The sequence below is a fragment of the Nematostella vectensis genome, chromosome 4 (assembly GCF_932526225.1).
Source record: "Nematostella vectensis chromosome 4, jaNemVect1.1, whole genome shotgun sequence".
Taxonomy (NCBI): Eukaryota; Metazoa; Cnidaria; class Anthozoa; order Actiniaria; family Edwardsiidae; genus Nematostella; species Nematostella vectensis.
Window position 1 is genome coordinate 6,642,227 of NC_064037.1, and position 15,372 is coordinate 6,657,598.

Here is a 15,372-nt window from a genome sequence, read left to right on the forward strand (position 1 = left end):
GATAAAAAATCCAGGAAGAAATTTATTTCTATTTAACCAAAAAAAAATAATCACTTCCCCTGTTGGGGTTGGAGGTGCCTGGAGACCCTCCATTTGACAAACAACGAGTTCTATTTCTAGATTTCTAGTTGTACTTCATGTGGCCTGTGGTGAAAAGCAGCTTCTTCTTGGGTTTCTTTTGTTTCTTCCCACTTGTGTGTTCGGCTGCCTTGACATTTCCTTCTACAAAGATACACAAGAATGCCTGGTAAGATTTATATTAGGGAATAACCATCTACAGTACATTGGAGCTGTAAAAAGCAGTTCCCTAGCGCATGGCTCTAGGATAAGGTCATAGTTGTCAACAAACACAGGTAGTACAACACCCATGGGTGCTTAAATGGCACCAGCCTTCCCCTTACCCCACCCCGTACAGGAGGAATTGACATCAGAATCTATTGCACTGACCTGCTTTTGTAAGATGCTGCTCCAGGCTGAATGAGATGCCATCAGAGAAGGTGGACTGGTAGGTGGGGGGAGGGATGTACTCTTCATCACTGTCATCACTGGCTGCAGCCTTCTGTCTCACGTTGGAGGCTACAAGCGGCAAGTGTGAGAGAGAGTTACAGACAGTATCTACTGTGAAAGATAAACTGTTGCTAATCATTGCCTGCTGCTGGAGGCTACAACTGACTTAAGTCTCAATCTCACAAGAGTGGACAGAACCAAGAACAAAACTGAATAGACTTTGCTGTACGTGTTACTAAGTGATAATTTAGCTAGTAAGAATTCAACGCAATGAGAAACTTGGCAAGTTTCTTTGGCAAAGAAAAACCTTGTTTAGCTAAACATGGTTTTGGTGTGAATGCAGCATTAGCAAGTTATCAGGCAAAGAAAAACCTTGTTTAACTAAACATGGTTTTGGTGTGAATACAGCATAAGTTATAAGGTGCAAGATAAGGAGTTAGATAACATCATTAAAAACGTTAGCCATACCTGGTTCAGAGCGTTGTTTCACAGGTTTTTGGTTCTCTTGTACTTTGCCTGTTCTGAGAGCCTAACAAAAGAACAACTTTGTTAGTGATGCAAATGATGCTTGCTATTGAGTCAATGGTGTTACCTGAGCAAAGGATTGTGGTGAACCCCATATTGAGTCTTGCGGTGGGCTGCCCAACTCTGTTCCAACTGATCCTTCATCTACAAACAAACATACATTACACACAGAAATATAGATAATACAAAAGCCCAAACAGAATAGATGCATCCTAGATCCCCACCAATGAAAGGAACATTTACCAAGTACATCCCCCAATGCAAACCCAGGAAATTTGCCAAAAAAAACAATGCTGGGGTGAAAAAGGGTTTCAACTCCTTCACCTCCGGGGAATCAGAACTGAAAGGGTTTAACTACATCCTGAAAAAACTTTAGCAAGAGATTATCTACAATATAAAGTATAAAGTTACTGCACACCACTTGAGGTGGCAGCTGCCATAGCAGCAAACTGTGTAAATGGTCCGGGTCCAGCAGCCATCGGAGATAGAGGCACCTGCCTTCCATGCGCAGGGAACTCATAATCACACGACAAGTTGATGGATTGTTCTGGGAAGGGACCTGAGAGGAACATTTGAAGAAGTTCATTGCAACAACTCTTAAATTCTCACCACTTTTGCTAAGCACATAAAATTCCCACCTCTATTCTCTAAGTACTGTACATACAAAGTATTAATTCAAGTCAAATACATACAAACCTTTTTTTGCAATTTAGACCCCATTTTCATAATCTATATATAGCATAACACCCTCTAGTGTGACCAAACAAAGCTAGATTATGATTATACAGTAGTGTAATCATATATATTTGAGTTAATCAAATATTTAAACATTATTATAAATTTACTCACTTGGTCTCCCCTCCATGCTTGCCACTTTCATTGCAACTTTCTTTTCTCTTTTATTCTCCATTTTTATTTTCTTCTGGCGCCGCTGGTTCCTCTTTTGCAATTCCTCTATAAGGTCAGAGTTACATTTTTTCTCATGAAATGCATTTTCTTCCATTCAGCTAACCTAAAGTGACAGCATTTCTGACAGATGACAATGAGAACAAACCTCTGAACACTTGTAATGTGTTCTTAGACAACACAGGAGGTCCTAGGTCCACCTCACACATGACGAACTCACAGGTGAGAGGGAGATAGCTCAAGTAGCGAAAGCGCTTCCTGGAGTCCTAAAATCACAAAAAAAAAAACAAAAAAAACAACATGAGATTTAAAGTTGAGCTTCAATCTGCACATCTGCACTAATCATTTATTTCCATGCTTCTTACCTCAGTTTGAGACATAGGTTCAAGTTCTTTGATTTTTGCCTCTAAATATTCTGGTGAGTTTTCCAGACTTCCATATTCCTAGACCCAATAACAATTGTAACTCATTTCAGACTCTAGATTGAACTGCAGTAAAGTAAGTACATATAGTGATGGCTTACCTTAATAAGGCATCTTGCATTAATAGGATGGAGAAAGATGTTTTGACCATCATCAGCTGGACACAAAAAAAAACACTGTCAAGATACACATCCAAGATTCTTTCCTTAGAGACCTTCATAAATGACATTGGTAACATGGACCCTAATGGCAGAAAATAATTTGAAGAATTCAAGTAGCAGCAGCGGAAATGTTTTTCCATCAAATGATGACACTTTAAAATTGACTGTCTCTTGAAAATTGCAGTAGAAATAAAGTCCTCATTTTTATTTTATATGTCCCTGAGCATATTTTTAGTAGATTTTATTGTAACCATTTTTAAATTGAGTATAAGAGTAAACACAGTTTTTTCCTGTCCATTGTCCTCGCAATCACCATCACCCTTTCTATGTTTATTGAGATACAATCTGTGTTCAGTACCTTGGTAAAAATAGTAAAAGGAGTCTTGTGGGGAAATAGCTGAACTGACATTATCAAACACATTCATGTCTTCAATGGGGGAGTCAGTAAGATAAGATAATGTCTCCTTGGCCGGAGGGGTGTCTTGGATGCTGTCCAAGCCATCTGGCATCTGCTGGGACATCTCTATGGCTGCACCCTGAGGGTCGCCAAGAACACTATCTGACTGGCTGACAGAGCTGGTCTCATCATCTGAGAATGCAGCCTCATACTCACCAACACCCTAGAGGATAACAAATGATAAGAATGATTTTGTCCAGGTTTTGTAAAACAGCCTTTTCAAGTTCTTTGAGTCAAGAAAAAAAGTTGATACATGCATCAATAATCAGCATTACTCCTGGTAAAACATTAGTAAAGGGAAGAGAACATAACCCCATTTGAGTTTAGGTTGGCTGAACAGCTAATCTTTTAGATTTAATCACACACTTACTTTGGGTCAAACCAAACCCCAAAATCAAACCCCACATCCAAGTATAATGTATGTATACCAATGACTACAAAATTGGGCAAAATGCAAGTTCACGAATAAGACCCTGTTTAGCTTTTGACGGATTCAGAGATAATAAAGGTTTACACAGCATCATGCATGCTAAAAGCCGCATTGTCACCAGTTTACTTCCGGTCGATTACCTAACAATATCCGATGATTTTTAACGGAAAACGCGAAAAATATTTCAAAATATTGAAAGCAGTGTGTCTATTGGAAGTTTCTTTGAGGGTGGGATTGATAATTAAGAGTGGATGGCCTGTTAAATATCTCGGATTCTAATAGATTCTTTTGTCTTTTAACGGTTGAGGTTTCCGTCGGACCTCCAGAAGTAAACTGGTGACAATGCGGCTTTAAGCACCCTGTAACCTTACTCCAAAAGTCATTTAATATGTACCTGTATCAGGCTGTTTTCAGGGAGAGTGTAATTCCATTGACTTTCAGGCTGTTCCTCAACTCCACTATCATTTTCTGGATTTAGTGTTGATGCTAATGGAACAAAACATGGACTGAGAAGAGGGAATGACAGCATCTAAAGCTTTTGAATTCCCTATAAAGGTGAGCACTAAGTCCAGTCCACAGTACTGACAGAAAGAAATGCAAACGAAATTGGCCGAAGTTTGCTCAATTACCTCAAGTACATCCAAAAACACCTGAAATTCAGCAAAATTTTTTGTTTTACACACTACAGATCTTCAGCGATTTTCGCCTCAGCGACAAGTTTAGGGCAAACATGTTATTGAAGAATTTCGTGGAGATTCGGTGAAAGTGTGAATGATGAGTCCTGTAGTATGTCCTCTGATTTACCACAGCTAACAACCAATCAAAAAGCAACATTACAGGCAAGTGTTGTGGAAATAACCTTATATTTTACATATTTCAAAGAAAAATCAAGTACAATCAGTACCTTTTTTTACAGCTCTCCTATAAATCTAACTCACGTTAGCTCCAATGAATTTTGACTGCCCCCAGAGGCTTCCCAAATTTCAGATGGGCTAAAACGTACAGCATAAAATCCTGACAATGTACAGATACTAAATGTTTGTTGACAGAGGGACACAGAGAAGGATAGGGCAGGCAAGGGCACCATTCGTGATGAACGAAAGGAAATCAAAATGTTATCACTTGCAAATACTGTTGTTCTTGTATATTTGCGGGCATATTTCTTTATGAAGAAACTACAGTAACAGGGCTGAACACTCCATATCACATCTATTTCCAATTCTCAGTTGATTGATTCATAATCAATAACCCTGAGAGTGGCATGACTCATCCGTCACGTTCATAAAATTAACATGGAGATTGTTTGATTCATAATTAAACAGCTCTGAGACACCAACGTGAAATGCAGTTCAAGCAGAACAGAAATGATTTCAAATCAAATACAGATCCTTGAAAAAAAACTGTATTCGTTTACGGAAATAATATGGGTTTCTCAAAGAGCATGCTTCGAATTTAGCGACATGGCGTGAGGCGACATAATCATAACAATTTTCCCCCAAGTCGTGTTTAGCAAATATGATCTAGCTGTATGACAATTCTTAGACTAAGGGAAACCAAAATATTTCAGACTAACATCACATAAATGTTATAAAAAGGTTTAGAACAGCGAGATGAATGTAAAGATCTTGAGATGTGTGACATTTTCATTGTCTAGGCTACGCAACAGTGACATGCTTTCCGCTGTCACATTTACATGTAGCCTGTGTGCAGCCGGAAATAGTTCCATTATTACCGTCTGCAAATTACCAACAACAGAAAGCTTGTTTAGACCCCCGCGCACCAACCACTGGAGTGAATCAATTTCTGATTGGCTGTCGTCTGGTTCAAATGTAACGAGCCGCACGATTGATCAATAACTCTATGTACTGTACCCTAAATATATATGTTTTCCAATCATGTGTTGATCAATGATCCTATGTGTCTGTTCTCCTTAGGAAGTACGGTGTACAGATAACAAACGAAAATGGAAAACAATAGCCCTAAAACTTCGCCCAACTTCAGATACTGAAGTTTGGCTGGCTTAACCTGCTGAAAATACCGTAACCAAACTTCTGCAAAAACATCCGAAATTTCGGATTGAGAACAAAAGGCTGTAATTCAGCAAACTTTGGTCAATTTTGTTTGCATTTCTTACGTTAGTACTGTAAGTATTAATGGTGATTATCCCTAATGCTTGAGCTCACAAACTTTCTTACTTATGGGCTATGCAGTACATTGTATTTTCACCAACCTTTAAGCCGAGCTGAGATGTTCTCTTCCAATGAGGTTTTGGCCACCAGTTCTTCCTTTCGAGCCTGTGTGTAGGTAATAGGGAAAGCTATATAAGGCTTTCATATTATGTCCCTACCAGCACTACAGTGACTTTCAAAATTATATTAAGCAATAAAAATACCTTGTCTTTTTAAAATACTTCAACTAAGACGCTTGTTTGTTTTACAATGTGATAATCATAATCAACTAAATGTGTGTGTACTTGGCAACTCTTACTTAGCAATAACAAAGATAACACGCTCTGTTTATTAATGCACGATGGTGGCCCTTAAGAAATAATAGCAATCTTTACCTTCAACTCATCGAGGGCAGCTTCAATAAAGCACTCTTCTCCTGACTAGACAAACAACAGGAATGACCACAACATTGAGAAAAGTGTTGATTTTGGAATTTAATCATAAAAACTCAATGGTGTCCCACTTACTTTGTCGACAATGGCCTCAGCAAGCTGTGAACAGAGAGCTGTTTCCTCTACTGATATAACCTGCAAAAATGCAAAAAAGCAAGGATGTCCAGTACAGTATATGTACACCTCGTACTTATTGATAACACATTGTATTATGTAGGACAACATTGCACCTGCTTGATGATATCCTCAGGTGATGCCAGCAAAAGCTTGGAAAATCGGGTGTCAACAGTGTCTGAAAATGATTATGCATACTATTAGAAAAGTTTAAAAGAAAAGATGAAAAACACTAACAGGAACACAACAAGAACGGGACACAAGATTCAAAGGATAGTAGTCTAGCACACAAGTTGTTCAGGTGCGTAAAAAAGGGGTTGCATGCAACTAAAGAGTGGGTCATGTCTTTTTGAAAACATAATTGTTTTGAGCACTGGGGCTCTTCTAGAGTTAAACAGTACCTGTGATCTTCAAATGAGATAGCTCTTGTTCTTTCCACTGGTTCTTGGGGAGGACAAGTATTGAATTCTATACAAATACAAAAAAAGGTTGCACATTCTGTTCCTAAAAAAAAAAACAAATAATGAATCTGATAAAATTATGCAAAAACCTTTGCCCGCTTCATCAGCCTCATGGTAATCTTCTGGCCCACAGCAAACTGGTGACTCTCCATGGCTACAACACTGAAAACAATAAGGTACCTTTTAAGCATTCTCAGAAATAAGTCACATTAGTAGTAGATCCAGGGGGAGGGGTACCCCCAAGAGGGGCATCCACAGAACTCCCAACAAACTTTATATACAGTATTGGTGACATCCCTCCCCTTGAACCCCCGTAGATCCAAGATCGATCAATGTGTAGAATGATTATCGAGAAGTACACAATGATTTCTACCTCTTGAGATCTTTCTTGATCACTGCATCATAGCAGATGGGACACTTGTGCCACGCCTTGTCACTCTAAAAACAAGATGGTGCTTAGCTATAACTTAATGGTAGCTGATGTTAACATATAAAAACAAGGTTACTATCTAGTTGACATGGCAATGACTATAGCGTTATATAACAACTCTAGTAAAATATGAGCTTTGATTAATCAGAGTTGGTGATTAAAGTACACACAACGTGTGATGTTTACTAAAAATCACTTCTGTTATTGTACTGTATGAAACAAACAGATCTCATTTTTTGTACACCTGCCCTCTAATAATCCATGGATGGCACAGTCTCATTGGCACTTGTCTTTACAACATGTTGTGACATCATCCATGGAATATTAGAGGACAATCAAACATAAGATCCGTTGTTAAATATACCATATATTTTTAACTAACCAGAGAAAGATAATGCAGTATACACGGCCAGCAGTAGACATGACCACAGCGTGTTATTTTAGCTGGAAAAGACGATCCTTAAATTAGTAAACAATAATGAAATTGCCCTCCTGAATTCAACATTATGATTACCTGCAGTGGGAGGGAAGAGGCAGATCGGACATGATGGTACAGCATGACTGAAGATGCACTAAGCAGAAAAACCAAGATCAGTGTTGAAGTTCAGGACACATGACTTCCATCATACTCAACAATTTGTGCCTGGAATGTTGACATGATCATGGAAGAGCAGCATGGACTTACCACTTGCTCAATAAGGTTCCAGTCAACCAACAGGTCAGGTTCCATTGTGTACACTGTGTAATCAGCAGCATCAGATACAACAAACTGGCAGCTTGAACACAAATAAAGAAAACATCACATTACTCAAAATAAACTGACAGCTCGAAAAAACAAAAACATAAACATGAAATTTCACAAGCACTGTCCACACAAAAACTATAGCTTTTAGCTTATAAAAGAGGAACCAAAGTGTTTGCTACAACAAACAGTAACTTTCCAGGAAATCCTACATCTGGACCCAGTAGTACTTTATCAAGATGAATTCAGCCAAACTAAAGCACTGATTACATGTTTGTACACTTCATACGATATCAAGTAACACATACTTTGCCTGCAAAAAGAGCTCTTTGTTAAAACTGACACGGCGCTTGGAGCCTGTTCTTGGGCGTTGTTCTTGCACCCTCTCACGTGGCTCATACTTGAAATTCAGCAAGTGGTTCAGTGAGTTACCATTTTTTCTACCATTTCCTGTAGCTCTATCAAGAGTAGGACCATCTAAGGCATCGAAGAAGTCATTTTTCTGGAAAACAAATTAACTTTCAGTAAGTGCTTGAATAATTGCAAATTTACTTGGAGAAAACAGCTTGTATTTTATGAAAAAATAGGTGAAATTAGTAGCATCGCAAAAAGAGAAGGAGAAGAACAGTTATTTCCAGACAAGTCAAGTTGGATACGCTTGCCAACAATTCTATGCAAAACTAAATTTTAAAAAACAGCTTGTCAAGCTAGGAATACCTTAGCAACATCATTCCTAACCCTTGACTGTTTTTCACTCCGTGTTGGTGGTCTTTTGTCTGATGTAGCACCCTGGCGCAATGGCTGGCCATATTGGTTCCGCCCATCTTTGTTACCTCCTACGGGACGTCTTCCTTGGTTATGGGGGGAGGCATAGCGTCCTCTTAGCGGTCTGTCATTCCACTGTCCCTTATTCTTAGGGACTGGAAGGTAAAATAATGTATCCTAGCTAGAGATTACACAATTATATAAAAAGTATCTATGAAGGAGATAACAGTCAAACCAAGAAAAAATACATAGGTGTTGCATTTTTTTTTTTACTTATGTTATGGCAGTTTTGTCTATACAGTTGAAATTGAAAAATGTGAAATCGGGACAATATGAGTGTTAGCTATCATCATGATCCATATCACCTTCCAACGTATGAACATTCATACTTTTACTTTTTTTATTCATTTTTGAAATCGAATGCGTACCATGTAGAGAATTGTAAAATGACAACACTAATGCGAACTTTGAACTTTACTCCTATAGGTAGCTTTCGCTAATACTAGGAGACCGATTCCTCGGTAAGTAAGCACTGTCACTGGGGGTGGTCACTGCCAGAGGGTTTATTGCGTCCCCAGTGGTTCTTTTACGTCCCTTCGGTTCAGGTTAATGTAGTGCAGCTTGAAGAGACGGGACCTCCGGTTTAGTGTCCTTATCCGAGAAGACTGGAAACACGGGAGAATAACTTCAACTCACTTGTGACAAATTCGATTCAAGGCAGGAACCCGGAAAAAATCCCCAGTTTGAGCCAGGATTCGAACCTGAGCCACAGCGGTGAGAGGCCGACGCGCTAACACACTAGGCCACCCGTGCTTCCTCATGAACAACTAGAAAATTGATTTATCGTACGGGGGTTTCTAGATGATCAATACTCTCTTTTATGTACCTGTTTCCCTAGCAGACACATTCCTATGGCCACCTTCTCTCCCGCCATAGCTCTGCTGCTGTTGTTGTTGCTTCTCCATCGCGTCTTCTTTTCCGGAGCTCTCGCTCATTCACTCCTGGTTCAGATGGATAACGAACCCGCCGAAAAATTGCTACTACAATTGGCCCTCTGGCACTTACTCCAACTGGAGAAAAGGTTTGATGATTTTCTAGCATGCAAAACATGACTTTCAGATTCACAAGAAAGAAGCCATATTGAAGAAAAAATATTTTTGATGTTCTGTTTGCAAACGCAGTTTTTGGAAATGGTATGAGAGAAAAAGGTAAAAAAATATGCCTCAACAGCAGGGAACTCTTAGTTCCGCAAGCTGTTAGCACTTTAGCCCCAAATCGGGACGCTCAGCGAAGAATTTTGAAAAACTTTCCGAGGTTTTGGCGGCTGTTTTCAGCGCCAAAATGGAGGATAGAATTGACGACGAGAAAGACCACGTGACCAAAACCTTGGAAGCGAGAAAACACCTGACGAACCACAGGTAAACCAAAATTTTGAAAAGGACACAAAAGAAACGAGGAAACAGGTCCGTGGCCAGGTTTATTAACGGAGGCTTCGTTTACCTATCCTATGTACGAACCATTCTATGTACGAATTTAATATACTACTTTATTTTTCCTCGATCACAAATTAATCTAAGCCGTATAACGTGGGTTCCCTGTGGTCAATATCGAGAGAAGTAAATATCCACTACACTACTGGATGAAATGCTTTGTTAGCGTCCCAAGTTACCTGGAAACTTGGTATCTATTGCCACGACAAATGATGGTACGTAATAGTTAGGTACGAAGTCTACACGAGTAAACGGAACTAATTTTGCGACGGTTTGTTTTTAAGGAGCAGTCTTCTCTAAGTACCCTTGAAAATATGGCCTCGGAACTGTCTGTAGAGGAAACTGCAATAGAAGTAGATCTGAGAAACGGGCAAACGCTCTATCATCCCCTTGTGTTATTAGAAGGAGATTGCCATAGAAAGAAGAAAAATGAAAAGAGCAAGCTTTATGAGAAAACCCAACATGTCGACAAGTTTTCAGTCTCCACAAAGGACAAATATAGTTCATCATCAGCCATGGATCATGTTCTCGTAGAAACGAGAACTAAGTGCACAAAGTGGCCCATAGTGGATGATGCATTTAAAGCCCTGGTAGTTTTAATCCCTGGATCTAATCTCCTTAAAGTCAAGGTCTGCTTAGACGGTGAATGGAGGCACAAGGAATTAAGTCTGATTTACCAGCCTTTACAGCTTGAAAGGTTTCTATAATTCTTTTGATTTTGGTTTTCCACCTGAAGCATTTCCATTGCCAGAAATATCAAGTGATAAACTGTATATTCACTTTCTGAAAATAAATTGCTGCATATTTTTTTATTCACCCCACTTCTAAACACTCTACAGTCAATTCACCTGAAATAAAAAATATGTTAGTGACATTTAGTCATATGACATTTCTGACATTGGGAATGTTTCTTTTAAGATCAACTAGCACATAAAAAGCATACAATGTATCATTCCATCCACAATGAATCACTGAATGGCCGTACACTTTTTGCAGGTTTGTACGTGTTGTCTACATAAAGTGCAGGGATTCTGATGGGACATTTCAAGCTCCGCCTGGTTCTTCTTGTGACATTGATGTTGCAAGGCAGAAGTTGGCATTTAATGCAAGACTATTGCAGTCTTTCACAGCCCACAATTTGTATAAACATGGACTTGGATATCAAACATTTAGACTAGAGGAGGACACAGAAGGAGAGCCATTGGTCCATGTCTTCACTACTGCTTTATGCATGGAAGAGGCTCTTGCTTTGAGTGGAGGACAATTGTATGACAGATTTCACCAAGGTTAGGAAAACACTATGATAGATAGTATAAAGTAGGCCAAACAGACTCTTTGCCTAAGCGGGAGAAGGAGGCATATGCAGACATGAAGAATCTAGTGGCTTGCCAACCTCCTATTTTTGCTTTGGATTTGATAATACCAGCTTGCACCATCATTTCTGATAAGTTTTAACTATTTCTTGTCATGTTGTCAAGATGTATTTGGTAAAATGTATTGTTGCTGTACCTGTTTGTTTCAGAGTTGGTGAATTCAAGTCTCTATGACAAAAACTGCAAACTGTGGGCCTTCATGTCATTTACAAGATATAACCCTCCTCTCCCAGAAGAATTTAATGAGAAAGACATTCCAATGTATGTGAAAGGGCATACAGCCCTAGGGGGTGGTAGTTTGGCTCTGTTTGGCACAGGTGGACTTCATACATGGGCCTCGTGTATTGAGGAGGTGTGGCCCTGTTTTACGGACACAAGGATGATTGACAAGAGGACACTGTTTGATGACAGCAGCAGAAGGGGGACATACTGGGCAAATTATGCTACATGCTTGGGCGCAGCCATGCATGAGCTTGGACATTGCTTTGACCTTGCACATACCCCTGCAGGTATCATGGGCAGAGGGTTTGACGATATCAATCTTGTGTTTACGCTACAGACTACGCTACAGAAAAAGTCCTCATCTGGCTCTGGTACGTATTTACAATAAAAAAAGAAAGTCATGCCTTGTTCGTGGAACAATGTTTCACTTTATTATTTTGGCTAATTTAGGATGTTTGTGATGTAGTACAGCTACTACAGTGATAAACAGAGCTACATGCGGGTGCATAAATTACCACCCTCCAAAAATACTGACCCTGAATTCTGTAGCCAAAAATTTTAAAAACTAAAACTTAAAACGAATGGTTGGGGGACAAAATCCATGATTGTTTGCCCCTGTCATAAATATTTTATATATATGATGTCCCCCTTTACCAAATTCACAAAAAAATCCTTTTTTACCAACATGACCCTACAATTCCAGGAAAAGTCGTATACACAAGGCAAATATGTATAAGAGTCACTAACAAGCCTTCTACTGCATTGATTAGGTGAGATTCACCATAACGAAGTGAAACCTACATTCAATGATAGCAAGCCTGATGATAACAAAGCATCAGAGCACAATGTCAAAAGATTGAAAGTAACGCATGACGCAGGGTCTTACCAATCACAGGACACTGCTGCTTCTCTTTTACCCCCTGATTGGACCAGCCAAACATCTAATTTCAGCACACAGAGTGCTGCTCAGGAAGCTTGTACCAGCCTACCCAGACCCATATCAGCATTGTCCAGGCCAGTTGTCTGGTCACATGGGGCTCACTGGTACAGATCTTCGGCTGTGGTGCTGCGTTATCACAAGTAAAGTACCATTATCACTATTTACAATATACTCTGGTCTCCTCAATTCTTAGCTTTTTACTTTCTTTTCAATGTATGTGAAGTTCCAGCTTTATGCAAATCTTGGCGCAATGTCTGGTACCATCGTATACATCATAATAAGTTCCACAGCATTCTACTTTTAACTTATAAAATAATTTTTCCCTTTCAATCGCATTGAGTTTTGACATTTCACTTACTTGAGCTTCTTTTGTCAAGCCAGAGGACCAGGATCAATCCCTGGTCAGATCAAGGTCCACAGTCCCAAATGTAGAGCCAGGTTTTTACACAAAGTTGACTTGACCCACTTGTTTGATAAGCAAAGCGATGCTCTTAGCACAAATAACAGCAATAACACAAATTCCAATCAATCTCAGATGGCTTTCATCAGCACCTTCACAGGACAACTTCAAGAAACACAATCCCGTCGTGCATTGGGGGCATGATGTGTGTGGCCCTGTTGGTAACTGTGGATCGTTTGCTCAGCCTGACCAATCACCCTTTAACGACAGAACGTGGCTAGCCAATCAGGAAATGGAGCTCGATGGTTACGTGATATTTGCTAATAAATACGTCAATTTTGTTCAAACCCTTGGAAAAGGTAAGGCGCGATGCCGTATTCTTTATTTGCGCGTGACGTCACTTTAATTGCGCTTGACGTCACTGGCCGCCATGTTTGAGGAGCATACCAAAAGAACTTCCTCAAATCGTATATTCAAAGTGCGTGTGTGTTTGATTTTGATCGGAGCCCTGACTTTATAGTCTAAGAACCGACCCCTGTTCTACTTCTCGGTTGTCGCGACTCCCTTAAACTAAAATAAGCTTGATTCATACTATACTATTACAACCTCTATTGGTTTAGATAAAAAGGAAGGCAAAGTCATATCTCAGCCTCGAGGTACTGAAGCAGCTGGTCGTCGGTATGTTTTCCAGTTCACGTCTCCCGATGAACGGCTCACGTCCATAGATGTGCGAGCGGGGGGCTGGGTCGATGCTATAAGGCTTCATACTAATTTCAAGTCTTCTGTGTGGATGGGCGGTTCCGGGGGAGACTTGTACGAACTAAGACCACCGGAAGGTAGACGCATGGTCGGGTTGTTTGGCACCGCTGGAAAGTATGTTGGCTCAATTGGTGCTCTGCTTGATAGGTAAGAGAGGGAAATTCTTTATCCAGCATTGTATTGTAACCTCCGATGGAATCGCGTTAAATTATGAGTAACAAAGTATGTGTATATCTACTTTTTTTTTAAGTTATATGATATAACAAGTCAGCTCTAGAGTATTTTAGGATAGCCCATTTAAAGAAAGTTGTGTGTGTCTTATTTTTTTTTTTGGGGGGGGGTACTCTTATTAACGGGGTTTTACGATAGTTATCAAATAAGCGTTGAACAATGACTTTACTGATTAGCAGTCACAAACCGTCAGAAGATGAAGATCTCATCATTGAGTCGCCACGAGGTCTTCGGTTGGTTGAGCTGCAGAATAAAAAGTACGGAGAAGTGTACAAGCATTGGGAGTTCTTACAAGATCCGCCTTCACGTCTCGCTCTGCCCAGGAAGGATATAGTCCAGGACCAAGCGACCATCCAGATTATCGACGATGCTGGGAATATTTGCCGAGCTGGGTGTGGGTATGATTACACGGACGTCTTGGCAGGGACAGTTCCTGCAAGAGTTTCCCCACCTATCAATTCCTCTGACCCTTGAACGGTCGTGGCTCAGTTCCTGCAAGAGTTTCCCCACCTATCAATTCCTCTGACCATGAGAGTCGTGGCTCAAACGACGATGTAGATAATGGTGTTTGTATTTGCCGAAAAGGGTGTGGTTATAACTCGTCTTATCTGGAGAGTTGCGGCTTAATGTCAGGCGACGACGATTAAGATGGTCGAAGATGCAAGCAGTGGTTGCAGAAAGTGCGCTTTACTACGCCAAGACTCTGAGTATAGTGACAGGGATAGTTTATTTGAGACTCTTATAATCAATGAATAAATGAATGAATAATACAATTTAATTTTTCTATCACCATTTCCATGGGCTCAATTTTCTTCTTTTAACCTGGAGTGGATATTGTCCAGGATTACTTAGTAAGTAGAGACCCAGATTAAAGAGAACGAAGGAAACTCATCCTTCCAAATCCTGGACAGAAGAACCGAAGGGGCTGGGGTTTATGCAAATCATTTTCAGTGGGAATCTGAGTAATTGGCGAGTTCGGATAGATTCCGTTTCTTTTTGGCATAAATGAACTCAAAATTAACCTGAAGACATTTTTTATTATATTTTTTATTCCTATTTTAATGTGTCCCGATTGGTCCTTTCTTTAGATTTTGTGATTATACCGATGATTATAATTCTCAGACCCACTGAAAAAGACCGCGACTCTTCGACCTCCCGAAATTTGAGAACTTGTAGAATTAATCCATGTTTGTAACTTTATTATGATATTATCATGTTATTTATATGATGTTTATTATTATACGGTGCTTGGTTGTGGATTATCATCAATTTTCTGCATGCCCTAACAATTCTATTTCTAATTTCTATTTTTAAATATTTTATATTTCTTTTTCTATTTAAACGTTTCGAGAGGGGTCAGATTTTAATTGCAAAAGTGGTACCTATGTGATCACGTGGTACCTATGTACCTATGTAC

The 15,372-nt window shown here is 39.7% G+C and overlaps 2 protein-coding genes across 3 annotated transcripts; one reads left to right on the top strand and one right to left on the bottom strand.

Moving 5' to 3' along the window:
- Window positions 1-9: 9 nt before the first annotated feature.
- Window positions 10-9,920, bottom strand: LOC5519565 (RING finger protein 10). Its single transcript, XM_032364555.2, has 24 exons — window positions 9,427-9,920; window positions 8,493-8,695; window positions 8,084-8,277; window positions 7,719-7,809; window positions 7,548-7,605; window positions 7,416-7,477; window positions 6,977-7,041; window positions 6,693-6,765; window positions 6,544-6,610; window positions 6,259-6,320; window positions 6,104-6,163; window positions 5,972-6,016; window positions 5,639-5,702; window positions 3,803-3,894; window positions 2,880-3,141; window positions 2,462-2,517; window positions 2,304-2,381; window positions 2,087-2,204; window positions 1,882-1,986; window positions 1,451-1,591; window positions 1,100-1,176; window positions 976-1,036; window positions 448-576; window positions 10-222 (listed from the first exon to the last, which is right to left on the bottom strand). Exons 1-24 carry the CDS (start codon window positions 9,533-9,535, stop codon window positions 125-127), a joined length of 2,370 nt encoding a protein of 789 aa, XP_032220446.2. The 5' UTR covers window positions 9,536-9,920; the 3' UTR covers window positions 10-124.
- An 83-nt stretch (window positions 9,921-10,003) lies between these two features.
- LOC5519572 lies at window positions 10,004-15,195 on the top strand. Of its 2 annotated transcripts, none has more exons than XM_048726902.1 (8): window positions 10,004-10,245; window positions 10,315-10,727; window positions 11,027-11,316; window positions 11,553-11,996; window positions 12,396-12,705; window positions 13,101-13,324; window positions 13,586-13,871; window positions 14,135-15,195. In XM_048726902.1, exons 1-8 carry the CDS (start codon window positions 10,180-10,182, stop codon window positions 14,427-14,429), a joined length of 2,328 nt encoding a protein of 775 aa, XP_048582859.1. In that variant the 5' UTR covers window positions 10,004-10,179; the 3' UTR covers window positions 14,430-15,195. The 2 variants fall into 2 exon arrangements, with proteins under 2 accessions (XP_048582859.1, XP_032220449.2); XM_032364558.2 differs by having other exon boundaries at window positions 10,321-10,727.
- Window positions 15,196-15,372: the final 177 nt, after the last annotated feature.

Coding starts and splice junctions, on each gene's coding strand:
- LOC5519565 (XM_032364555.2), bottom strand. CDS start 9,535: ATGAGCGAGAGCTCCGGAAAAGAAGACGCGATGGAGAAGCAACAACAA. Junction 7,810..8,083: donor GAGCTCTTTTTGCAGGCAAA/GTATGTGTTACT, acceptor TTTGTGTTCAAG/CTGCCAGTTTGTTGTATCTG. Junction 2,382..2,461: donor ATGCAAGATGCCTTATTAAG/GTAAGCCATCAC, acceptor TATTGGGTCTAG/GAATATGGAAGTCTGGAAAA.
- LOC5519572 (XM_048726902.1), top strand. CDS start 10,180: ATGAAATGCTTTGTTAGCGTCCCAAGTTACCTGGAAACTTGGTATCTA. Junction 10,728..11,026: donor CAGCCTTTACAGCTTGAAAG/GTTTCTATAATT, acceptor CACTTTTTGCAG/GTTTGTACGTGTTGTCTACA. Junction 13,872..14,134: donor ATTGGTGCTCTGCTTGATAG/GTAAGAGAGGGA, acceptor ACTGATTAGCAG/TCACAAACCGTCAGAAGATG.